At 33.9% G+C, this 26,894-nt stretch overlaps 2 protein-coding genes across 3 annotated transcripts; one reads left to right on the top strand and one right to left on the bottom strand.

Annotated features, from left to right (window-relative positions):
- The first annotated feature begins 10,746 nt into the window (after positions 1-10,746).
- On the top strand, positions 10,747-17,945 carry LOC141707420 (protein argonaute MEL1). Its single transcript, XM_074510576.1, has 22 exons — positions 10,747-11,586; positions 12,646-12,845; positions 13,058-13,207; positions 13,293-13,423; positions 13,507-13,616; positions 13,733-13,836; positions 14,489-14,624; positions 14,697-14,813; positions 14,946-15,053; positions 15,144-15,215; positions 15,509-15,628; positions 15,713-15,860; positions 15,932-16,053; positions 16,147-16,272; positions 16,337-16,479; positions 16,560-16,622; positions 16,701-16,764; positions 16,853-16,988; positions 17,086-17,159; positions 17,243-17,337; positions 17,434-17,465; positions 17,559-17,945. Exons 1-22 carry the CDS (start codon positions 11,011-11,013, stop codon positions 17,732-17,734), a joined length of 3,003 nt encoding a protein of 1,000 aa, XP_074366677.1. The 5' UTR covers positions 10,747-11,010; the 3' UTR covers positions 17,735-17,945.
- A 1,577-nt stretch (positions 17,946-19,522) lies between these two features.
- On the bottom strand, positions 19,523-26,557 carry LOC141707419 (aspartic proteinase 36-like). Of its 2 annotated transcripts, none has more exons than XM_074510574.1 (10): positions 26,166-26,557; positions 24,045-24,174; positions 23,696-23,946; positions 23,381-23,608; positions 22,686-22,848; positions 22,476-22,549; positions 22,287-22,383; positions 21,642-21,708; positions 20,379-20,450; positions 19,523-20,006 (listed from the first exon to the last, which is right to left on the bottom strand). In XM_074510574.1, exons 1-10 carry the CDS (start codon positions 26,438-26,440, stop codon positions 19,831-19,833), a joined length of 1,533 nt encoding a protein of 510 aa, XP_074366675.1. In that variant the 5' UTR covers positions 26,441-26,557; the 3' UTR covers positions 19,523-19,830. The 2 variants fall into 2 exon arrangements, with proteins under 2 accessions (XP_074366675.1, XP_074366676.1); XM_074510575.1 differs by lacking the exon at positions 26,166-26,557 and adding an exon at positions 24,528-25,081.
- Between the last annotated feature and the right edge of the window lie 337 nt (positions 26,558-26,894).

The raw sequence follows: 26,894 nt of genomic DNA, 5'->3' as shown, positions 1-26,894 counted from the left end.
TCGCGTTCGTTTCGTATTAAACGGATGAACGTTCTATTTAATAAGAACACCCGAATCTAATTTTAAAATAATTTAATAATAACTATCGATTTTAAAATAGGGTTCGAACACCCGAATCTGATTTTAAAATAATTTAATAATAATTATTGAGCCTAGAAATAATTTAAAATAATATTTTAAAACTCGAAACTATTTTTCGGAATTTTTTAAATTAAAAAGAAATAATTACATCTAAATAAATAATAAATTATAATTATATAAGAACTATTTAATCTAGTTAATCAATTAATATTTAAATTAATTGACTAATTAAATAATTAATTATAACTAAAATTATTTAACTAAAAAATTTAGATTTAATTTTCCAATTAAAATAATTTTTAGAATTAAAAATAATGAATTTTGGGAATTTAAAATAATTAAAATCTATTTTCTGAAAATAATAATTATAGAGAATATCATTTTTGAAATTAAATAAAACAGAATCTGATTGTTGGAATTTTGAAAAGCCCAGGGACTGATTTGCAACACCGGAAACTTCAAGGTTTCTTTTGAAAATAATCAAAACTATAGGGGCTTAATCGTAGTTTGGCACCGTCGCTGTTGCTGTCGCCTTCTCCGGCCACCGCCGGCGAGTCGACGTGCCCGGAATCGAGCCAAACTATCCAGATTTATAGTACTAATCAAGGAAAGCATAAATCAACAAGTGGAATTATCAAAAACGTTGTGATATGGCCAGAAAATAGCGAAGAATCTCACCGACGGCGAGAACTTCGATTGATCATGCAGCACTTTTCCGACATCGTTTGGTGATTTTTCTTACACCATTCATTTCCTCTTCACGAGAGGAACACGTTGATCTATACCAAGTTAACCCAGGATTCACCAATAAAAAAGCCCCAAATTTCAACTCAAGAACACCAAGAACCCTAATTTCGAATTTTCAGAAAATCAAATCTCAATTACTATATGTTATTGAACTCTATATTTGAAGTATAATATATGAAATTGACCAGAAAAACATGCTCTACAACATGGAATCATCAAAATAATCAGATAATCACGTTTGCAAAAATTCATATTTTAAATCATATAATTTCGAATTTTTAAAATTTAATAATTTAATACCTGCTAAATCTGCAGTGAAATTGATTGTAGATTCTGAAAGTACTTTTTAACTTCGATTCGACTACTTATACGCCCAAATCGGAGTTCGATAACGCCTTCATTTGTGAGTTTGATTTTCAAGAACGCGGTGTTTTTAAGGTTTTCGCTCCATTTTATCGGATTCTATTGATTGATTATGATTATACGAATAAAATAAAATAATAAAAGGGCTATTTATATTTATGGGATTATTGGTACGAGTTGGATCGTATTGGATCGATAAATAAGTTACTTAGCCGCTAAGTAACTGCAAAAATAATCTGATTTGATACCCGTATTGGATAATTAAGTTACTTAGCTGCTAAGTAACTGCAAAAATGATATGATTTGATACCCTTATTGGATAATTATCCAAACCGGGCTTCTAGTAAAACACTTTATACGAAAATAATGTAATAATATCTTGTCTCTTGAGAATACGGGTTTTATTAATCTATCGAAATGATTATCGTATCGAAAATTTTGCGCATGGACGCGTACAGGTCAAACCGTACTCCGGATCGAAAAAGTCAAAACACGGAAAACGTCCGGAATAATCACATTAGATTTGGAAAGAGTTTTTCGAAGAGTTTCGGGTTGTAGAAACGTAAAAATGGTTGAAGTTGGACAATTCCCGGCTTTATAAAATAGTTTCGTAATTATTCAGAAAATAATTAATAAATTCATAAATCATTATAAAATTATATAACATTCCAAAAATTACCAGGAAAATACCATAATTATTTATATTTTATTCCGGACATATTGAAATTAACATACTTATACTTTACCACATATAAACATCCACATATCCACACCAATCATAAGATAATTCACCAAAAATCACATAATAGTCACATAATAATTATTTATCAATAAAAATAATTACACGCTATGTCCCGTATATTATATCCTTCCCCTCTTAAAAGGATTATGTCCTCAAAATCACACTAAGGATCATATAATAATGCATTTAAGTATTCACCTTCATTTTCTCAGGTTGATCCCTCAATCTTACCACTTTTTCATAAACTTTTACTCGCAACGTCAATCATTACTTAGCAGCCTCCTGCTGACATCATGTTCTATTAGTTGCTCATATAATTCAACTCAGGTCTCCATTTTATATATAATGGAGCTTAATTATTTTCCTGAATGTACACATATAAACACTCTATGAACTTGCTATACATGTGGGGGTGAAGTCAACTCACTTACACTTATCTTTCCTATTTTTACTGTCTCAAAAGGACCAGCACAACACATATTAATTCTCTTTTTTTTCTAATTCTAGTAATTCGTGCTCATGAACGTTTCCAACAGTTATTGGTTGTTGAACTTCATTCCCATATGTTTCTTTGTTCAATTAACTTAGTTTGTAATCGCTTCCAATCGCATTTGAGGCTCTTTAATCGTTCCCTTAATCTTCTTGTCCATCTGCGAATGATATATTGAAACCATGGCGTATTCGATTTCTAACATTTTCGAAATTACTCCGGAATTAAGAATTAATGAGAAAATCTCGACTGGATATGATTGACGCACAAACTTATCATCATACCTTAATTTCCTTGAATCACAATCGAGTAAAGAAAATTTACTAACATGGAGGTATCACCCACATATTTTAACCCATATTATCCTTTATTTTGGTTCCAAAGAGTTCTCATATGAAACTAACTACAATGCTCTCCCTTGACGTCTAGTCACATATAACGTTTATTCTTTTCTTTATGTCATATTATCAGAAAGTCGTCTTGTATCATATTCTTGGAGTAACTTGAATCCCCTGGGTTTACGATGTTTAGCCAAATTCCTCTCTTTTAGTTATGCATTACTTAATGTTCGTTCATCTAGGAGTGGTATATACGATTCTGGTTCGACATAATTCACCGTATTCTAAATATTCCAGTTAAATTTCTAATCAATTAGTGTTGATCATTTACAATCAATTCCTGTATCTGATGACGTACCACCATTTCTTCAAGCAGCAACTAACCCACTTATTGGACAAGCTGTTCATTAATAAAAGAGAATGACTAGGTTTAGGATAACCTATCAATAATGATTCAATTGATGCTTTCCCCCATTTTCTCTTCATGTCGGGTTACTAGATATTTTTTTTAGCCCTCGGTACTTAATCATATTCCTGGGATGTGTTCCCTATCTCAATTTATAAATGTTTCATCAAATTCTTCACTTTACTGCTGTCCAACAATATTAGATTAAGTAATAATATTGATCAATTCCAATCTATCCTTGAATCTGATAGCGCACCACATTCTCCTTGTAGCAAAATCAACTTATTTCTTAGGTAGACTATTCGTTAATAAAAGGATGGTTAGGTTTAGTTAACCTATCCTTAATAATTTAAATTACGCTAGCTTCATCTCCGATTTTCAATTGATTATCTATATCGCTCCTTAATGAGCTATACTCATTTTTGAAAAGGTTGTTGTAAAAGGTTCACCCTCTGATGCTGGCTTTGATTCTTCAATAAATATGACATTTACTTATATGTCCGTCTATTTCCATAGGTTGATAATCATGATTTGAAAAAGAAAGAATAAATGATTTGGATATCAATGAGACAACCATATTTGTACTCAAGATGGCCAGTCTTTCATATTATATGGCATACATCACATGATTAGGTGGCGTCCCTCCTAGAGTCAGCAATTTCATACACGATAACACGACACGAAAATGACACAAAAATAAATGGGCTTGGTTTGACAGTTTTGGTACACGAACACGAAAGTACACGAATAAATTTAATATCAGTTTTGGGTTTACACTTGGGTACATGACACAAAACGGAAGTACACGAAATAAATATTTAAATAAATTTATCAAAATTATATGAATACATATATCTTACAATAATATTTTGCATATAATATTTATAGAAAATAGATACAAATAGATTTAAATTTATATTTCATAAGATTGACTGCACTACAATTGAGTCTTTATAATATATTGAATTAAGACTCGACTAGTAAAAATTTAATATTTAAATATATATTTTATTTATCTTTATTTATATTATTAATTTTCAATTACATGAAACACGACATGAAACGTACACGAAATGAAGGTACACGAATACGAAAAGAAACGAATCCTTAACAGTTCGTGTTTGGCTTAGGCATTCATGACACGAAACACGAAAGTACACGACACGAAAGTACACGAAACGAATGAATTGCCAGCTCTAGTCCCACCCGACTCTTCGTCATTTCGATAAAGCGTCACATCATAACACTGCTTGTCTTGATCAGAGAGTAATATTCAGAGAAAAAAAAATGGAAGGGATACAATAATTTTTTTCCCTTCTTGTCTCATATATTTATCACTGAAAGAAGCTCGCGCGTATTCAAGAATCAAGAAGAGTATATGCAGTCGTAGAAAAGAATGACGCTGTTGATCGCCATCTATGCTTCACTTATGCGTATTTTCAGGGCTCTTTCGAGTAACAGATTCCGGATCTACATCAGATGATAGATTCGAAATATCCTCTGGAAATACCTTTAACATTTTAACAATTTGGGCAAAATTGTCTTCTCGTTAGATTTGTCGTAATAACTTCTTGTTTCATCCCTGCCATGTAAGTCTTGTATTTTTACCATCGTGCTTCCATATTTAATATTTTAATAATTCGACCATAATCACGTTCTTACGGAATTTATAATCATAATTTCTAATTTCTTATATGTCGTGTAGCGTAATCATTGATCATGCAACCCCTCGACTCCATCGATAGAAATATTCTTTTTCTTCAATCATATGGAAGATTCCTCCATTTTCTTCAATCATCCTCGAGCTTCTTTTTGGGTCAACGAAACCATTTTAAACTTTAATAATTCCATAAATTGGATAAATAATGTTCCTGCACATTGATTCGATTGTTGATACTATTAAACAAGCTTTGCACTCTTCTTCCGAGAAAAATTTAAACTTCTCCGTATTAGCGGGTCTACTTGGCCCTCTGAAATAACAATACTGAGTTCAATCAAGTATTCTTCCGGGTAATCTAATACTTATAACAACAAGAACTCAAGTAGTAATTTGACAACCAAATTTTCAAAACTCATTTTGTGTAAAGATCTTTTAGAAATTCTGTTAAGAAAGTCTTGTTTGAAAACTTTTTTTTAAAATTTTAAAAATCAAACATCCGGTCGTCCTTACTATATGAGTTGGTTGTTGTTCTCTTCAACCACAACAAGGTACATAACTAAGGAAACAACCACCTAAAGGTTCATCCACTTCAATATCTCTTCTGCTTTTTATTGAATCCATTTCGCCTTCACTAGTCACCGAGAACTTCATTTACCGCTTCATACTACTTCATTCGTAACTCCAACTCCAATGCTGACATCTGGTACTATCTGTGATATTTTCACCGTCGTCCTTGATGTCGTAGTTACAACCGATTGACGTAATTTGATGTTCTGTTCGTACATAAGGTCGCTTCTTGTTAACCTTAAATATAACTAATAAGGTCAATATGTCGATCCTTGCGCGGTGCCCAAAAAGTGATAAGAAGCTCCTCGCCACAGTGGTGCCTTTAAACTTGCGACGTTGGCTATTCGTTAGCTTCAATCAACTCGTTGCATCTAGCCTGGAGCTTAAACTACTACGCAATTCTAAGTTGGCTCATACTAGAACTTTTCTATCTTCCCTTATACAAAATTCTCACAGAATTTAATCGCATTTTCCTTTAAAACCATATGAAAAGTAGGGTAATTTACCCAATCTCCGTCGAGCCGTTGACTCTCCACAACTATCGAATCTGGGAACTCAATATATCTATAGCGTTAATATATTCACCTTCCACTTATCTTAACAATACCCTATCTTACTAATCCATAACGGATGTGCTAATCTTAACTCACACTAAGCTCGAACTCCAGATGAGTATACTTAAGGTCTTCCCTATCTTATATAACTTGTCAATCCTATCTTACTTCCACCTATTCTTATTTCAGGGACCAATAACATGTGGCTCTGATACCAATTGTAACATCCCCAAATGCGGGGTCAAGATTGGGTGTCACTAAACAACTTTAAAGTTTAAGTAATATAAACCTGCATATTAAAACAAATATACAGATAACCCCTCCTTATTCCGGATCGCTTACAGGTTATGGTATGAAAAAAGAATCTAACCTTCTAAAATTATAATAACTAAATACTATTTTACTACCTCTTTGCTAACTTCCTCGTATTATTTACTCTAACACCTCCAAATTCCTTCAGTCGGGATCCCTCCACTTTTGCTGTCTACTAAGAGCTATTCACTTTTATCCACATTCGATATTGAAAGAAATAAGAATTCACAAAGCAAGAGTGAGCCAAAAATGCCCAGCAAGTATCATATCAAGGAAACTTCTCGAATCAATTTTTAAATAATTTTAAAACATCTTCATTTATTTAAAATAGTTGAGCGGATAAAACATCGACCCTCATTGGCCTTTAATCATAAATCACATTTCTCTGTAAAAGAACAGTGAACGTTTCACTGATTCATTTCTTGAATCAAATCTTCGTTTGTTTTTGTAACCATAACTTTCCAAGGAGGAATGCCATTAATGGCGATTGTCAATAAATTAGACTGGACACTAGAAGCAACATATGCACTATAACCTGCTGATCAGTCAGGATATAGCGCAGATCTATACCCAACTGCATAGACCCACCAACATATAGGGTACCCAAGCACTATGGCCTAATAATCAAGGGTCCAGCCATCTCTGGCCCTTAGGGTCCAGCTTATTCCTGGCCCTCATCGTAACCATCCAGTCCGTAGAGTATTTTGATGTCAAATCACTTTGATTTCAAAACATTCCGATTCAGGGTTCGCAAATAACCCGAAATAATGGGTATTTGCTCAAGAGAAATGAATCGATAATCAAGGAACAAAATCAAAAAGGTATTTGCATAAATAAGAGTAATTGCAGCAAAATATAAAAACATTTAACTATTCTAAACTTAGAATAGGAATGAAGTATTTGCAGTATATCATAAGAAAGTTCAGGTATACTTGCCTCAATTGATCCGCTTTCTAGCCTTCAATTGTTATTCTATGCTCTCATATATTCTGTATCTACTCGATCCATTACCATACATAATCAGACTTTACTTTCACTATCCCTGTCTGGCTTTGAATGCCTTGAACTGGGTGTATCTATTATAAAAGTTACCATTTAATTAACTGAAAATATAAAGTTGTATAGGCTATACGTTTATCCTTATCATCTACCCGCTCTATAATAACAAATAAGGACCATCTTTAATCAGATAAAGTTTAATCGACGCGTGGACTCATAATTCACATAACACATAAATATATAAGGCACGTATCACATATTTCAACTAACATATAACTCAGTTTGTCAAAGCATTCGACTCGGTATGTTCAAAACCGAAATCAAGTCGAAATACAATTTTGCGATGATTGCACGACTCAGAAACGTTTACAAAACTAAGCAACCTTTCGAAACAAAAGATTTTATGTCTCGAAAGTATTTTTAATTGAAGCATAATATTTTTCTGAGTCTAGTTGCGTTTGTTTCGTATTAAACGGACGAACGGTCTATTTAATACGAATTTTTGAACATTTTTCAGAATTAGATTTAATTTTCATTTTATAATTAAATAATAGGATTCAGACACCCGAATCTGATTTTAAAATAATTTAATAATAATTATTGAGTCTTGAAATAATTTAAAATAATATTTTAAAGTTCGAAACTATTTTTCGGAATTTTTTGAAATAAAAAAGAAATAATTAAATCTAATTAAATAATCAATCAAAATTATTTAAGAACTAATTATTCAATTAATCAATTAATATTTAAATTATTTGACTAATTGAATAATTAATTATCAACAAAAATTAATTAACTAAATAATTTAGATTTAATTTTTGAATTAAAATAATTTTTAGAATTAAAACTAATGAATTTTGGGAATTTAAAATAATAAAAATCTATTTTCTGAAAATAATAAAAATAGAGAATATCATTTTTGAAATTAAATAAAACAGAATATGATTTTTGGAATTTTGAAAAGCCCAGGGACTAATTTGCAAAACTCGAAACTTCAGGGTTTATTTTGAAAAGAATCAAAACTACAGGGGCTTAATCGTAGTTTGGCACCGTCGCGGCCGCCGCCGGCGAGTCTACGTGCCCATGATCGAGGCAAACTCTCCAGATTTACAGTACTAACGAAGACAAGCATAAATCGGCAAGGGGAATTATCAAAAACGCTGTGATATGGCCGGAAAATCGCGAAGAATCTCGCCGGCGGCGAGAACTTCGATCGATCATGCAGCACTTTTCCGGCATCGTTTGGTGATTTTGCTTACACCATTCATTTCCTCTTCACAAGAGGAACACGTTGATCTATACCAAGTTAACCCATAATTCACCAATCAAAAAGCCCCAAATTTCAACTCAAGAACACCAAGAACCCTAATTTTGAATTTTTAGAAAATCAAACATCAATTACTATATGTTATCGAACTCTATTTTTTAAGTATAATATATGAAATTGACCAGAAAAACATACTTTACAACATGAAAGCATCAAAACAATCAGATAATCACGTTTGCAAAAATCCTTATTTTAAATTATATAATTTCGAATTTTCAAAATTTAATAATTTAATACCTGCTAAATCTGCAGTGAAATCGATTGTAGATTCTGAAAGTACTTTTTACAAGTTTCGATTCGACTACTTATACGCCCAAATCGGAGTTCGATAACGCCTTCATTTGTGAGTTTGATTTTCAAGAATGCGATGTTTTTAAGATTTTCTCTGTATTTTATCGGTTTCTACTGATTGATTATGATTATACAAATAAAATGAAATTAAAAAAAGGCTATTTATATTTATGGGATTATTGGTACGAGTTGGATCATATTGGATCGATAAATAAGTTACTTAGCCGCTAAGTAACTCGAAAAACGATCATATTTGATACCCGTATTGGATAATTAAGTTACTTAGCCGCTAAGTAACTGCAAAAATGATCCGATTTGATACCCGTATTGAATAATTATCCAATCTGGACTTCTAGTAAAACACTTTATACGAAAATAATGTAATAATATCCTGTCTCTTGAGAATACGGGTTTTATTGATTTATCAAAATGATTATCGTATCGAAATTTTGCGCAGGGACGCGTACGGGTCAAACCGCACTCCGGATCGAAAAAGTCAAAACACGGAAAATGTCGAGAATTATCATATTAGGTTAGGAAGGAGTTTTCCGAAGAGTTTCGGGTTGTAAAAATGTAAAAACGGTTGAAGTTTGACGATTCTCTGCTTTATAAAATAGTTTCGTAATTATTCAGATTATAATTAAATAAATTTATAAATCATTATAAAATCATATAATATTCCAAAAATTACCAGGAAAATACCATAATTATTTGTATTTTATTCTGGACATAATAAAATTAACATACTTATACTTTACAACATATAATCATCCACATATTCACACCAATAATCAGATAATTCACCAAATATCACTTAATAATTATTTATCAATAAAAATAATTACACGTTATGTCCCGAATATTATATAATTTCCTCCATCTACTACACCTTCCACCAACCCACAATTCAACTCATCCGAACAAACTAAGATCAACTCGATTAAAACGGTACCCTCGTTACCGACAACCCGTAATTAGGTTTTATATTTGTTGAGTTTGTATTAGGGGATATTATACTTACGAATGAATCTAATGGGTGGAATTATATACACAATATAAATATTTAAGTGTTAGTAGACTATAATACCCATATCTCAGTTATCAAATTGACAGAGATTTTAACGGTGTTGGGAGGGAGCCCCATATTATAAAAAATAAAAATTTAGCAAAGAAAGTGGCTAAAATTATAATTCAGTCATTATGCTGCAATTTAATTAATTTTCGGATACCCAAAGTGCAATTTAATCTTGTTTTTATAATACAAAATTTGGTAAAAATATTCATTTTAATGTCGATCAAATTATTAATAGGTCTTCGTAATTTAAAATTATTCGATCTATTCATCTGCCCACAATTATAATAATGTATTACAATTTTTTTAAAAAAAATTAGAAATTTCTAATGTAAGTGAATTAATAAAAGGTGATAGAATTAATATACATAATGAAATTTCGATAAATCAAAATGTAATTATTTACACTGACAAATTAAAAACATAAGATGATGATTTTGTCTATTACGTGGTACATATGTAACTTATTGAAAAGATCAAATATATCAAAAAAAATATTAAATAAAAGTTACAATTTAAGTAATAGAGGATATAGATATGTAGAGATTTGAATAGATAGTATCTCTTACTGTCATTAATTCCCAAAAGTAATCATTTTGAAAAATAAAAACGTGGAAGTTTTGAAAAAAATACAGAAATTAATGAGAAGAAAGGAAAGAAATAAATGAAAATCCAAAGTAATTTTAAAGATTGGAAAATCTGAAGAAAGGGATACTGGAATAAATTAAAATCCATAGGAAAAGAAATGCAAAAAAGGTAGATGGGTCTGTCCAGTTTCCCACGTAATGAATGTCTTTTAACCCCCAACCCGAAAACCCCTCTCTCTATCTCTCTCCTTGGTATCTCTCTGAAATCTCTCTAATATCTCTTTCCATTTACGACACGTCCCCTCAATTCACTCACTCCCCCCCCCCTCTTCACTCTACTCCCCCCTTATATATATCCATCTTTTACACACTTCTTCATTCTTCATTTGTGTCTATCATCTCTATACAAAACAAAACAAGCCACTCTCTTATTTATTTGCACTTTTAATTTAAGTTTTTTTTTGTTCAAACAAAATGTCTGGTCGTGGAAGGGGCGGTGGTCGTTACGACGGTGGCCGTGGTGCCGGTCGTGGAGACGGCGGACGTGGTGGTGGTGGTAGAGGCGCCGGTCGTGGCGACGGCGGTCGAGGAGGCGGCGGTGGTTATGCTGGTGGAAGAGGAGGCGGTGGTTACGACGGCGGTAGAGGCGGTGGTGGTTATGGTGGGGGTAGAGGCGGTGGTAGAGGCGGAGATCAGGCTCCTCCGGTGCAGTCGTCCGGACGAGGCGGTAATGTTCCTGCACCGGTGGCTCAGCCGGTTGTGCAACCGGTGGTTAGAGCGCCGGTTCCGGCTCCGCGTACGGAGGCGTCGTCGTCGGCGGCGGCTCTGAGTGGCGAAGTTGAGAGAATGGCGATCGGAGCACCGGCTGGTCCTTCTGTACAACAGCCGGTGGCTCAACCTCCGGCACAACCCCCGGTGCCACATCCGGCATCGAGCATGGCTTTGAGAGTGCCGGCGAGGCCAGGGTATGGGAGAGAAGGACGGAGGTGCATTGTTCGCGCCAATCATTTCCTCGTCAAGGTGGCCGATAATGACTTGCATCATTACGACGTAATCTCTCTCTCTCCCTCTCTCTCTCTCTCACTATACACATGATTTGTCTATCTGTTGATTCCTTATAATAACTGTTTCATTCTTCCGAGTGTTTATTTTATTTATTAAATGCTCTGTTATTTAAATCTCGTGTCTTGTAAAAAGAAATGTGAGTATTTGATAATTTATTTTTGTTTTGGTCTATTTACACTGGTGCATCATACAAACATGTGATGTTTTTATATTTATTTGAGGAAAAAATAATCAGTTTTTCTCTTTATGTATAGCACTAGGTATATATTATTTGGTGCTTCATTTTTTCAATTTTAATTTATAGTGAAAACAGCTTAATGTATTTTTTAAAATAGTTCTTGTATCTGTTTAGTTTTGTATGTCTGAATGCTTACCTCATATCCTTGAAATTTATACGGGGTGTATAAATTAGTATTTTGAAGGATTTTGAAAATCACGGGTATTCAATTTGGATTTTAAATAATTCTTTAAAGTTTGATGGTATTTAATAAAGATTAGAAAAAAGTCTTTTAAAATTGAGTAATCCTTTAAAATTTGATTGGTATTCAATAAAGATTAGAAAAAAGTCTTTTAAAATCTGAGTGTTTTCAATTTAGATTTTAAATTTGATGGTATTCAATAAAGATTAGAAAAAAGTTTTTAAAATCTGAGTGTGTTTAATTTAGATTTTAAAAGGTCAAACAAAATTTGGTGGTATTTGATTTGGATTTTAAAAAATTCATCAAAATTTGATGTTATTCAAAATCTATTGATTTGAAAAAGTGATGGATTTTGAGGGATTTACTAGTACATTTTTAATATTTTGAAATCTCTTCAGTTCCTTGTGGGAGAATCTTTTTATTTGCTTTTGTTAGATTTACTTGATGTAATTCTGTTTGATTTTTTTTTCCTTTTCTCTGCTGTTGTAACTAAGTGTTTGTAAACTTTAGAAATTTTATGTCACACTGTTCTTCTTTATCCCCACTACTTTGTCAGTGTGACAGTCTCTTTGTTTGGTTGTTTTTGCATCTTTAATCTTTTCTCTTTTCACCCTTTGTAATAAAGGTTACAATCAGGCCTGAAGTCACAAACAAAAAAGTGTGCAGAGATATAATGAAAAGCCTTGATAAAACTTACCGGCAATCACACTTGGACAACAGGCAATTAGCTTACGACGGTAGCAAGAGTGCATACACAGCAGGGCCACTGCCTTTCTCCTCCAAAGACTTTGTTGTTAAGTTAGAAGACAACGATCGTGCATCAAGGTTGGTATTTGGATGTTGGCATGTGGTTTCAGACTTTTAGTTATTGACCCAATTTCATACAGTGTTATATTTTTTTTCTTAATTTCATTGAAATGTATATCTTTTCGTTTTCGCTATTCATTTATTGAAAAAACATGTGCATAAATTATTAGCTTATTTTTTAACAGGCAGGCTTGGATATATTTTTAATTCTGATGTTTTCTTATTTGTAGGAGAGAACGAGAATTCAGGGTATCCATTAAGTTTGCTTCTAGACCTGATCTACATCATCTCAGGCAATTCTTAGCTAGCAGACAACTTGACGTTCCACAAGAAACAATACAGTTGTTTGATGTGGTCTTGAGGGCAACACCATCAAATAAGTACATAAAAATATCTCTACTGTAATGGTTTTAAATTGTAAATTAGTATGACATTTATTTAAGCATGTGAAGTTTTTTGTTGCAGTAATGCTGTGGTAGGAAGGTCTTTCTTTAATACCTTGTTTGGAAAAGGTGAATTAGGAGATGGCTTGGAGTTTTGGAAAGGTTACTATCAAAGTCTCCGACCAACTCAAATGGGGCTGTCGCTAAACGTTGGTAAGAATTAGAACTATACTTTTTAGACTTTTATGAAGCCAAATAGCCAATCATGTGATAAACAATAATGTTTTGGTTCGTAGATATGTCTGCCAGAGCTTTCTATGAACCAATTTTGGTTTCTGCTTTTGTTCATAAATTTCTGAATTTAAGGGATGTGGACAGGGCTCTTTCTGATATGGACCGAGTGAAGGTACTCCTTTATGTTTGAATACTAATATAATGTTTCAGGTTCAACTTTGGAATTTAATAAATATATATTTTAGTCATTTTCCAAAAATCATCTGAGCATACTTGGCTGTTTTACAGCTTAAAAAAGCTTTGAGAGGAATTAGGGTTGAGTTCTCTCATGGGGATTATATGAGACGATACAAGGTGCTGAGCATTTCTACCCAACCTTTGCGTCAATTAACGTGAGCCCACTAAACTTAAATTTTTAGTCATGATTTTTTGGTATGCGGGTTTTGCAAGATTGTATATGTATTGAGCTTGTGTTTATTTGTTTGCAGTGCTCTATGTTATGTATAATATGTATCGTATCTGTGGGTATATTTTGATACATGACTTTTCACTTTTGAAACCCACAGTGATACAACAAGGTATCTAATGTATCACTAGTCAACAGATGGTTGGTTGAAGTTGAACATTCTGGTTAATCAAGTTAACTATATTAAATTTTTTTATATTTGACTCCATTGAACTAACATTAGTTATAGATCTTCAACAGTTCAAATTGTAGTCACAGACAAGGGTTTTCAATATGTTAAGTTACGAACTGCATTGGATGTTGCACTGTTAGAAAGTGGTATATTGGCCTTGTGAAACTCTGCAACATCATGATTTTGATTTTGTGTTTATAAAAAGTTGGAGTTTAATTGTAATGAGTAATGGGGATTGGGTTTTCTGCAAGTGCAATGTAATTTTTAGTGTCTGCTTGGAAGTGAGACCTTCACAATTCTGATTTCTTCTCTCCTTTGTGTTCTTGTGTATCGGTTTGACTTGGTACTCTATTCTAGTCTTGAGCCAAAAGTTCTTTTTGATGTATGTGTGCTCTCCTTTAAACAGGTTTAAGGATGAGACTGGGGTGTCAATGCATGTTGCTGATTATTTCCGCAAGAAATACAAAATCATTTTAACCCAGACATCCCTGCCAGCCCTTAATGCCGGAACTGATGCAAAGCCTATATACATGCCTATGGAGGTTCGCACCTATCAAATTTTCTGTTATTGGAATTTTGCAGAATTTTGCAGGCAAATAACATTTGTACTGCAGGTTTGCAGAATTGTCAAAGGTCAAAGGTGCGCTAAGAAATTGAATGAGCGACAAGTAACTAGTCTCTTAAGAGCAACCTGTCAGCGGCCATCTGATAGAGAAGCAAGTATAATGCAGGTACTTAAAAGTTTTTTAGGAACAGAGAAGTATGATATATAAACTTTGGTTGTTAGTTATATTCTCCCTTTTCTTTTTTCATTAAAGATGGTTGCCTACTTTCTATTTCCATTGAAATTTGTTTTCGTCTAGATGACCCGTCAAAATAACTACAACGACGATGAGCTTGTTAGTGAATTTGGCATTCAAGTTGGGACTGAAATGACCTCTATTGATGCACGAGTTCTTAATCCTCCAAAGGTAAATGTCAAGCATGTGCCATGTGTTGAATTCATTATTTTATCTTTTCCTTTCCAGGATCTAATTGTGTTCAGTTTTTTGTTGATCCAGGTTAAATACCATGCTACAAGCAAAGAATCAGTAGTCGAACCATATGTAGGCCAATGGAATATGATAGACAAGGTGGAGTAGCTATTTTAAATTTGTATGAATGGTTGTGTGCTAATTAAGTTACTTATATTAGTTAGTAATATTTGTTCTACTTTTGGAAATGTACAACTCTAGAGTTTTACTGGTCTTGTAAAAAAGAATCATAGTCTTTGGTTAGTATCTGGTAGTTAATCTTGGTATTTTAGAAAATGATCATAGTATCATACTATCGTTAGCCTTTAATTTAATATATTTATTGTACCTAAACATTTTCATAAACACAATTGACAATTATGCTAATATATTTATCGTGAGTGTAATTGTAGAAAATGGTGAATGGTGGCTCAGTAGAACGGTGGACTTGCGTGAACTTTTCAAGAGCTCATCCTGATGCTGTGCACAATTTCTGTAACGAATTGGTTAGAATGTGTAGAAGCCGAGGAATGGTATGCAGTTTTTACTGTTCTTTATCACATAAGTTTTTGCGAAATGCAAATACTAACCCAGACTACTTATCGAAATTTTTGTAGGCCTTCAATCCCCAACCCCTGCTTCCCATTCAAGCAGCTAATCCTCGTCTCATTGCAAAAACTTTGATTGAAATACACAGGGAATGCGAAAGCAGACAAAATCTCCAGATGCTGATCATTGTTTTGCCTGATGTTAGTGGGAGTTATGGTAGGCTTCTACCCTTTTGTATCCTATAATATTTCAAGAAAGTTCAGTAAATGATGTTTTGCTTCTCACAGGTGAAATCAAACGAGTCTGTGAAACAAATTTGGGAATTGTTTCACAGTGTTGCCAGTCGAGACATGTGACCAAGTGTAATAAGCAATACCTTGAGAATCTGTCACTTAAAATTAATGTGAAGGTATTTTTTTAATTTGAATCAAAATCAATGCCGTTCAATGAAATCTTGCTTGGTGATAGACCATAATGAACATTTTGATTAATGTGGTAACAGGTTGGAGGCAGGAATAATGTGTTGCTAGCTCCTCCTCCTGGTGTAAGAGAATGTCCAACGATCATCTTTGGAGCAGATGTGACTCATCCGGCTCCAGGGGAGGACTCCAGTTCATCTATTGCAGCAGTATGTTTTCTTTTGATTATTTTGCACCCCAAAAATTTTTTCTGTACTAATCCTCTACATTTAGGTTGTGGCATCAATGGACTGGCCTGAGGTCACTAAGTACAGAGCACTGTACTCCGCACAAGGTCACCGTGATGAAATTATTAGGGACCTCTACAGCACTCGTGTAGATCCCCAAAAGGGGCATGTTCATAGTGGCATGATCAGGTACGAGTTTAAAAAATGCTGTTTGCATTGATGGTTAATTAAACCCCTTGTGTTTTCTCATCTTCCATTGGATTTTGCAGGGACCATCTGCGTGCATTCCGCCTAGCAACAAATCGTCAACCTCAGAGAATCATATTCTACAGGTTAGGCATGCTTTGTTGCACATTCTTGTTATTTACTTTTTTTGGCGCTGTTTATTATGTTTTTTCTCTGTACCCCAGGGATGGAGTAAGTGAAGGTCAGTTCAATCAGGTCTTGCTGGAAGAAATGCATGCCATCAGGACGGTATGTAATAATTTACGAGTGACCACCGCCTTTACTATTGGCACCTTCTAGTTGAAGACTGATAAATGGGAAGATATCTGTTTTTCAGGCCTGCCAGTCGCTGCAAGAAAACTACCTACCTCCTGTGACCTTTGTGGTTGTGCAGAAGAGGCATCACACACGTCTTTTTCCAGCAGTTCATAATGACAGGAGATCAACTGATAAGAGTGGCAACATATTACCAGGTTACATTTTTGTGTTTCATTGTTTCTTCAGAAAAAACTATAATTCTAATTAGCAAATACTCATGTGTACTTGGTTTTGGTGGTTTTTGGAAATCAGGTACTGTTGTAGATACCACCATCTGCCATCCGACTGAATTTGATTTTTATCTGTGTAGCCATGCTGGTATACAGGTAAACATGTCGATACAAGATTACATGGAATTTGTATAAGCATTACAAAGATCATTTGTTCATTGTTGTACCTTTTCTGATAGGGAACAAGTCGTCCTACCCACTACCATGTCCTGTATGATGAGAACAAATTTACTGCTGATGCTCTTCAGGCCCTCACTAATCAGCTGACCTATACGTAGGGTTCTTACTCTTCATCAATTAACTAAAGATTCTATTCATTGTAATTGTACATTATATACAAAACTGTCTCATATCTTAATTCTTTTGTCAGGTATGCAAGATGCACACGTTCTGTTTCAATTGGTATGTTGTTACTCAGTTTGCAGTTCAACCACCATTTTCTAGTTTTCTTCTCTCAGCCATAACCAATTGACATAATTTTAAAATGTTTTGTAGTTCCGCCAGCCTATTATGCACATCTGACTGCATTCAGGGCCCGGTACTATATGGAAGGAACTGCGTCAGATGGGGACTCGAGCAGTGAGGCAAGAGCTACCAGGGAGGGGGTTGCAGCTGTGCGGTCTGTTCCTGGTACCAGAGACAACGTGAAAGATGTCATGTTTTACTGTTAAGGAGGTTGAAACAATTCGCACAATGGCAGAGTTAAATATATATATTTTGTGAATTTGGGAATATCTTTGCTATAAAACTATAGTCTATAAAGCTGGGCCAGAAAAAACTAGTTTTCTGTTTTTGTTTAAGCGCAGTATGTACTGCTAAAGCTTTTCCCAGTATGGTTTTCAATGATATTTTTGGGGAATAATCAAGTTTGTTTTGCTTAAACTTTTGGAATTCTTCCAATATTTTTGGGGAATAATCAAGTTTGGGGAATAATCAGTATGGTTCACTACATATGCTTCTTTGTCGCTTGTTGCAACTTCTGGACCTGAAGGCTGCAAACTTGTAAAATGTGTTGCAACAAGTTCTGTAATATTAAGTGTTGCAACGAAAAAGTCATCCCCTTCAGCTGGTAGCGCTGTTCTAAAAATGTCTGATTCAACCGATTAATTTCTTTCAAGTTACTCAATCAATTTGATTTTTGCAATTCGATTAAAATTTGCAATTTTTTTTATTGGAATATGTTTAAATATATAATTATTTATCAAAATTAAAATACTGTATTTATTTAAATATAAATAACTATAAAAATTATGATAAAATAAATATTTTTTAATGAATAATTAATATAATCATAATAATATATTTAATATTATAATACATCGGATTTTTAATTTAATTAATACTTCCAATTGATCCCCAATTTGCAATTAATCCCAAGTCAGTAACTCTACCTGAATCCCAACTTTTACAAGACAAGTTAGTAGTTTATGATGAAGAGAAAAAATGTTAAATTTTCTTGTGAATAATAAATTTGTGGAGGTTGTGCTATTCTTACAAACCTTTTGATTGGAATGAAACTGGTTGAGGACATTGAAGGAGAAAAAGAAATGTAGGGTGCAGAGAGCTGTTGAGAGGAGAGAAGATGAGAAGATGTTGTTAAAGCACATATCTTGACGATCTAATCGAATCCGGAACATACCGTTGGGAAGGGGATCCTGTTCGTCAATCTATTTTTGTTCTTTCATTCCAGGTAAAAAGAACTCCGTATCAATTGTTGTTGTTGTTGTTATTTGTTCTTTCAAGTAGAGCTATTCCTTATCTCCAACAAACTCTTAAGCTCCTCCTTATGCATAATATAAATAATATCAATAATGATATTTAAATTCACACCCTATCTATTATTTTATAATTAAAATTACATTAGAAAAAAACGTGAAGAGATCAGTTTATTATAAAATATAAGTTAAGAATGAGTTACAGTTACAACTTTAAAATAAAAAATACAAATGTGGGTCTTAGTGATTTGAGAAGACATTAAAAAAAATTTGTCGTTTGAGTTGCATTGCATTTTCACTCTGCTTCCGAGTTAGGAGCTCTTATTGGTCTTGTTGGAGATCCTCTTGCAGGTGAACGTGTAAATTTCTGATCAGAGCTAGGAAACATAGATAAAGAGATAAATGTAGTAGAAACTAGACGCTGCTTTAAAATTACGGGTTAAACCAGTCTCTTTGTATTTTATTATCCGTGCAGTAATTACCTTAATATGAATATTGATTTAAGCTATTTTTACCATATTTAAGCGGAGAAGCTGACTTCATACTTCCTAGGCTACCTATACTTTTTTGACAAACCAACTCAATTTAAAATTACTACCTCATTCAACCAACTGCGAATAGAAATTTAAAGTCAGTTTGAAGCATCAGTGAATAATGTTAGTCCTATATAAAAAAAAAACAGTATTAGATTTTGGCAAACCTAATCTATTTGCTAGATTATCATCCTCATCTGCATACCAACTCTGGAACAAACAAAAAAGTTGTATTGCATATTTGCATGTATTACAATGATTCTATATGTATGATTGTATGTAATATACAGGAGAACCCCCTATAAGAAATACCCACTCTATATAGCTAAAAACCTAACAATTAGCTTAAGTTTCCCCCAAACTGAACTTATAGATGCTAAGATGGGGGGCAGCGTAGCAGCAACAGTCAACCTCCAGTACCTTCGCTCTCCCTAAATAAAAACTAATTGGCCAGAAGGAACGGAACACCGTGTAACAAAGAATGGATGTTATAAAGTCTTTCTGTGACCGCACACGATGTTACAGAACTGGGAAACTGTAGAATAATGTCGCATGCAATATCAAAGATATCATGCTGATGGGTATCAGCTCAATAAAACGATCTCGCAGTGAACTGCTACCACCAATTTGTCCTGCGTTGACAAACTCCCTTGTCCCTGAGCTTGAAGTTGTGGAGACATTTACTGACAAAGAACCTAACAAAATATGGTCAAATAAGTACAAAACCAGAATTTAGACGCATCAAATATCATAGGATACTAGTTAGGCGTGCTATAGAAATTATTCCCCTGGTTCCTTATCCCTCAGACGAAAAATAAAGATAAAAGGTTGAGGCCATGGTGTCATTTGTAATGTAAAATTGAAAAATAATAATATTAGTAAGTGACTAAAGACAAAAATCTTAATGGCAAGGTTGTTTAGGCATAATCAATAATAATGGATCTCTGCTTTATAAAACACTTGCATATTTCAATGGTAACAAATTGGATCATCTTACTGAACAGAAATGTTTAATTATTCTTGTTCTTCCTTTATAGCAAGATATAGAGTAGCTCGCTAAAACTTACAGTCGTAATCAGCCCATCCAATCCTTTGGCCACCCAGATCATAAACAACAATTTTGTCTTTCAGGACAAGGTCTGTACCAAGGAATAAAAACAAATCGAGTTAATGGGTTGTGAGACAACTTACAAAGGCAAAAAACACATAATGAACAGGGAAGTGATTGTTAACATAATTAAAAAGGAAAATTACAGGGAAAACTAGCAAAAGCCAGGCCTATCATCTAAAGGGATGCTCAGCGAAACCAATAGTAAGCAAGGAATATCCAGTACGAAGACAGACCGGGAAGGACTAGTTTGAGCTTAAATTTTGTGACCTCATCAACAGATAGTGACTAAAGGAATTTCCTTTTCACTGAAATCCATCAGACGAAGACCTCAAGACATATTGACTCCAGAGTATCCTTTCCTTTCCAACAATAATCTTCTTTAATGTTGGATATATTTGAGATGTCATGTCTAATATGTTTCATGTTTAGTTTTCAGATCTTAACAAACAAGAAATATTAGTTCTTACTAGAATCAGTACTTACTGGAAGTCAGGACTTAATGTCATATCAGGACTTAAGGTCATATCAGAACTTAAGTACGAGAGGACTTACAGTTAAGGAAGGAAGCTGATTAACAGTAGAAGATCGAGAATAATACAGAAGAAGATATGCAAGGAAAGAGTTAGAGGACTAGAAGAATTATATAAGATATCTGATTGATATATTTTAGGAAACAAAATTATATTCCATATCAATTAGAAGTTATCTTGTAACTGTGACACAAACATAGGTTTACACTATATGTGTTCTCATTATCGAGAAGATCATACATTGTAACCTAGAAGCTCTCGTAACCTAGAAGCTCTCGTGATATCTGTTCATCACTGAGAGAGAACAGTTCCACTGTAAAAGAGTTTATTATATCGAATACATCTGTTTTCTGTTACTTGTGTTCTAAATCGATTTGATTGTATTCTACACTGTATTCAACCCCCTTCTACAGTGTTGTGTGACCTAACATTTAACATATTTATTTTCATTTTTCTTATTCTGGCCTGAGCTCAATATGGTTCATATTACACTCTTTCTATTAAAGATAATAAAGATCAGATGATGAACTCCCATCTCTGTTAGGAAGCACAATCAACACAGTTAGAAATGAAGTTTTAACTCACACACGCATCACTTTAACATTTGCTTGCTTTCTTGGTACAATTGTTTTATCAGTCGATCTTATAACTATCGAGTTATTGCTAGGCTCATTCATCTAGGTGCATACCTCCTAAAATTGTAATATCTTGACCTTGAAGTTTCTGAAAGCCAATGCACCATGCTGTAGCTCCACCCTGCATAATAAATAAGCAACTTTCTTTTCAATATCCTGAATATACAATATGGATTATCAATTTTAAATTGCACCAGAACTCCTGAGGATAGCATTTTACATATACACATACACACACACACCATAGCTGTGAGACATTGTTCGATTAATTATCAAACGCAAACATGAAAACACATATTTAGATGAATTGGATCCTTTAAGAAGCTGGGAAGATCTTTTTTGACAAGGAGATCATGAAACTTCAGTAGATACGTGTAGGAAGTCATACTGAGCAGATTTGGGATATTCATATAGCACTAGACTCCTTGTTCATCTAAAGAAGCATTGCAGATCCAGTGAAAAAAGATATGCAAGGTTTCATAATTTAGGACTCAGGAGATCATGCAAAAAACCATTTGAATGTGCAAGTATTCTATATGAATGATATTAACTAATAGCACAATGTTAATCTAACAAAAATAGAAGTATAGTATACCACGTACAAGTTCCAACCAGTACCAACCACAGTTCATGCGGCAAAAACTCTAACTGGTGATAGCACAGTGGAAATTATTATAGGAATATGACAGATAAACTTACTACTGAATTTTGCTTCAGAAGGTAGTCCTCCGGTTTTAAGAACATTGATGCACCGCCAGCAAAATTTAAAGTAACCGCAGGAAAAATTTGGGACACACTGAGAAACATAATTAGTATATCCTTATTAGTAACAATCCCGATTTAATTGCCAAAAAGACAAAGCTTAGGATTTAAAAGCAGCGGGAGAACCTGGAACTGACGAAAAAACACTGGGATCCTCTAGAAAGAAATGCGTTTACGGATTGTTGAACAGCCTGTGTAATCTGCAGGTGCAGGAAATCATAAACTTCAAGTTAGAGTAGAGTTTGTCTTATAAAGGTCACTTATACACAATAAACTATCGATACCGGAAAATGAGCTAGGAAAACTATTTAAGCAATTTGTTGAAGCAATGCTTACAGCGTAGACAAAAGGGTCATAAACCTCATCTGCAAGATATGCCAGTGTTGTTCCTGAATCAATTATGGTTCCTCGGTTGCCTGAAGTTGAGAACACTGATGGATCAATGGGTAAACTCTGCCCATTGACAGCAATGCTCAGCAGATTGACATTGTAATGTGGCCTGAAATATTGAAAGGATTATCAAATTAATCTACAGTTCTTGCTGCCTATCAACTTGTACACTATGAATATGTAAGAAAGACGCTATGAATGGATAATCAACCAAAATGTAGATGAAATTGTCTTCAGGAATCGGTTTAAGCTCACAGTGAACTGCTAAAGTAGGGATCTTCATCAAAGATGTTAATTTATAAAGTAATATAAGTTAGAAATTTTGATTATATTTGATATCCATACGCCATAGGCTAAAACAGACTAACCTTAAACATTGAAACTGCAAGAGCAAATTGACATTAAACACACTCGCAGACCTACACCCACACTCTAGAAAACGTATAGCAACCCTTTACGACCTTAATCTTAAAAATGCTTGCTTACAAGGCAAAATTACAACATATACAGAACAAAGTATCTATCCAAGTCGGAAGTCCCTGTAGATTCTAGTAATGCATCATCAGCAAAATGACATCATTGGTGCTCTAGAATATAAGCAGTAGTAATGTGATGGTTAAAATTAGAAAGAGAAATCATACTGTGATGGGACAAGTGGAGTAAAAACAAGGTTTGGTTCCACAATTTGACCGAAGACTAATATCCCACCGCCACTTTCACCTCCCCTTAAACAATGAGAAAAAGCATCTGGAACTATTGCCTGGGAAGAAAGTTGTGAGATAACAGATAGTCCCTGCTGCCCAAAACCGAAGATCCCATCAACAGCTCTATCTGGCTTCGTTAAATCCCCAGTCTGGGAAGTGCTACAACTGTAATCCAATCATGAAACAAGATTTACTAACTTTGCAAGCATAAAAAAATTATCAGCACCAATTGACTGGCTCAAGTTAGCATACCCAAAGACAACAGGAGCTGTAGTGTTGGAAATCACAGAATTGCCAACAACCATGTCAAAATGCATAAGATCGGCTACATAAAAACCTGATGTACCACTACCATCTCCATACTGAAAAGTATAACTGCACTGGTTACTCTGACGAGAACAAGCAGAATCAGAAGTTCGAGCTCCAAGAGCACATCTTTGATCCGAACAAGAGACTAAAGAAGCCGTGGAGGAGGATGAAGGGTCAAAGGTCTCGAGTTGAATCTATTAAGAAAGAAAACAAATATCATTCCATTTATCGCTTACAAAAGCCTAAATTTGAAAACTTTTAAAAATAATGAAGACATCTGAAATGACATTACATCAAGTCCGCTTGCTGTAGGACAGCCATTGCAAGAACTGCAACTAACCCACAAGACATCACTTCCAGTATCAATCTGTACATAGTATTCTTTTGGCGGAGAGCCTAATTGAACTCTTGTAAAATAAAGTCTACAACCAATACCACATATAAGTTCCAATTAGAAACAACACAATTCAATATTAGAAATATCCCAAATACATAATCCAAAAACTGCTCTTAAACTCAGATGCAAATGAAGAAACAAATTAAAACAAATCAAATCACAACAAAGGTTCAAAACAACATAAACAAATGAACCAAATAACACAAGTAGCAGCAAAGGAGCAAAATTCAACAATCTAAATCCATAAACAAGCATAAAATTGGAACTTTTTCGCAACCCGTAAAGCCAATTATCAGTTTACCACAATCAAAGAAAACAGACATTTCCATCACTTAAAATTCATCAATTCAATTCACTTAAAAAAAAGAATGAAATTACCCAACAAGGCTAGGAATATAAGTTCCGGCAAGTTCAAAATCGACAACACCACCAGCTGAAGACTGCAAGATTCTGGAGTGTCTAAGCGAGTCAAGAGCTCTGAGTTGACTCATATCAACTCCATGACTCGTGGGAAATGCTCTCTCTAATGAAAGAGTAACAGGAAAACCACAAAATACAGGTACAAATACAGACACACAGATCAAGATAATTACACAACCGCCGGAAAAAGTTGCCGACATCATTCCAAGCTTCATCTTTTGTTTACTTATATATTCTCTCTCTATACATATGTGTATAATTAAAGTATGTATGTAAGTAAGTTTATATCTACAAGTGCATAGTTGAGTTACTTTTTTACATTCACCACAACCCAAAAAGCATAAAGAAGAGGAGAGATATTCTTAAGTGTGCAGATACAACGCATATATAAAATATATATGTAACTATAGATGAGAGAGAGAGAGAGAGAGAGAGAGAGGGCTTCCAACACAAACAAAAGGCAACCCCTTCCAAACTGGATTACTTTCGTGTATATGTTACGTTATGTATGTAGTGTTTGTTTGTTTGGCTGTCTTTTTTGACACCGGTGATCAAACAATTTTACAAACTCAATGGTGAAAAAGGTAAATTCCTCTAACATTTACACAATTTGATACCCGCCATAAACAATGATATGGATATTTGAAGAAAATAAAATAAATAAAAGAGAAAATTAGCATTTTTCATGACTTATCTTTCTTTTATAATACTACTCCCTATAACTTATATTATCACTGACCAAATTTTTACTTTTTATTCAATCATATTAAACACGCTAGCAATTATTTAAAAAATATATCATTTTTCAAAAATGTTAACATAATTAATATTTAAATTATCATCTTACATTAATATGGACATTAAAGGAAATTTTAAGAAGGTTTGGGAGTATAATTATAAATGAGAGAAATCCCTAGAAATAATTAAAAAAAATCAAAGAAATTAAAGAGGGGGGGGGGAAGATACTCCGTACAAAACATAACATGTGAAAGCAACGGAGAACCTTATTGGCGTGGCAAAAGGAGGCATATGAAGTATGAACAATGACAATAACAAGGGAAAAAAGGCAACATAGGGAGTAATATATACAACTAATTAATTTGTTTCTGACTATAATGCGCAAAAAAGTAACCAAAAAAACAATGAACAGGCCAAAAATTTGAGTTGCAAACGAAACCAACTTTGAAAATCGGAGACAATCGCAATTACTGTGAATTAATTCATGTCTCCGTCTCTCCTTGGTTGAATTGTATAAATTCGAGATTGGAACGTACACAATATCTCTCATCACACGATGCATGTTAGAAATGTAGGGATTTTTGCTTCTAAAACAAACACGAATTCGTCCCCTTGCTTTTTTATCCGGGGAGGGGTACATGTTTTATTAGGGTTTCACGTCATGCATGACTAAATACAGAGCGTTCTTTTTAAAAAAAATTAAAAAATTGATGAGCTAGCGTAATATGAACAATGTCACCATTCACCCAACCTAATCCACAAATATTATTATTTTCACATTCCAACTTTATTTTTTTATTTTTATTTTAAATATAAATTAAAATATACTGTATTTGCTATTGGGGACAAAGAAAATACCCAACACGATAAGGGTCATAAGTGCCCTCCACCGGAAAATCAACCACACCACCTGAACTTGAACTTGAACTTGAAGATGACTCCTGCAGTATTCTAGGGTGCCTTGCCGCGTCCCTGGCCCTGAGTTGACTCAGCTCCACCCCATGACTCGTCGGAAAAGCTCTCTCCAACCTCAACGTCGCCGGAAATCCACATAACACCACCACCTTTGTCGTCCCCAACAACACAACCAACAACGTCAAAGTTGCCCTGTAAATATTATTCATCCTCCGCATGTATATATAATAATATAAGTATCTGTATCCCCTATCCCCTATAAGCAAGTATATTCAGCAGCAAGGAAGGGGGCAAAACAAAGCAATCCTAAAAGTGTAACCTACAACTACTACTAATATTTATACTTTTAGATAGATACGTATATTGAGCTTAGGTATATGGGAAATCAATATATATATATATATATATATAAAAAAGTAAGTTTAATTACTTTTTGCAAGTAATGTACGTGTATGAATACGTAATATATATTTACTATACGAATTAAACCAAGGGAGGCATGAGAATGGCAAAAGTTAAAATAAGGGCCTCGCGAAAACTCTTTGTTTATATAGAAACCGAGAGAGACAGGAAGCAGAGAGAGAAGCTTCAGTTAGTAATAAGTAGTAGTAGTAGTATTTTACTCTTACTTTATTTACAGAAGAAATCAAGTCTTTTTTTTTTAATGGTAAC

Source organism: Apium graveolens, chromosome 2 (genome assembly GCF_009905375.1).
Source record: "Apium graveolens cultivar Ventura chromosome 2, ASM990537v1, whole genome shotgun sequence".
Lineage (NCBI taxonomy): Eukaryota > Viridiplantae > Streptophyta > Magnoliopsida > Apiales > Apiaceae > Apium > Apium graveolens.
The sequence above is the reverse complement of the archived record's forward strand: the minus strand, read 5'-3'. Positions and strand labels throughout refer to the sequence as shown.

Excerpts from the sequence above, each read along its gene's own strand:
- LOC141707420 (XM_074510576.1), top strand. The coding sequence starts at position 11,011 with ATGTCTGGTCGTGGAAGGGGCGGTGGTCGTTACGACGGTGGCCGTGGT. Across the intron at positions 14,814-14,945 it reads GAGAAGCAAGTATAATGCAG|ATGACCCGTCAAAATAACTA; the intron begins GTACTTAAAAGT and ends GTTTTCGTCTAG. Across the intron at positions 15,216-15,508 it reads AATGGAATATGATAGACAAG|AAAATGGTGAATGGTGGCTC; the intron begins GTGGAGTAGCTA and ends GTGTAATTGTAG.
- LOC141707419 (XM_074510574.1), bottom strand. The coding sequence starts at position 26,440 with ATGCGGAGGATGAATAATATTTACAGGGCAACTTTGACGTTGTTGGTT. Across the intron at positions 22,849-23,380 it reads ACTCCACTTGTCCCATCACA|GCCACATTACAATGTCAATC; the intron begins GTATGATTTCTC and ends TCAATATTTCAG. Across the intron at positions 22,550-22,685 it reads ATGACCCTTTTGTCTACGCT|ATTACACAGGCTGTTCAACA; the intron begins GTAAGCATTGCT and ends CTGCACCTGCAG.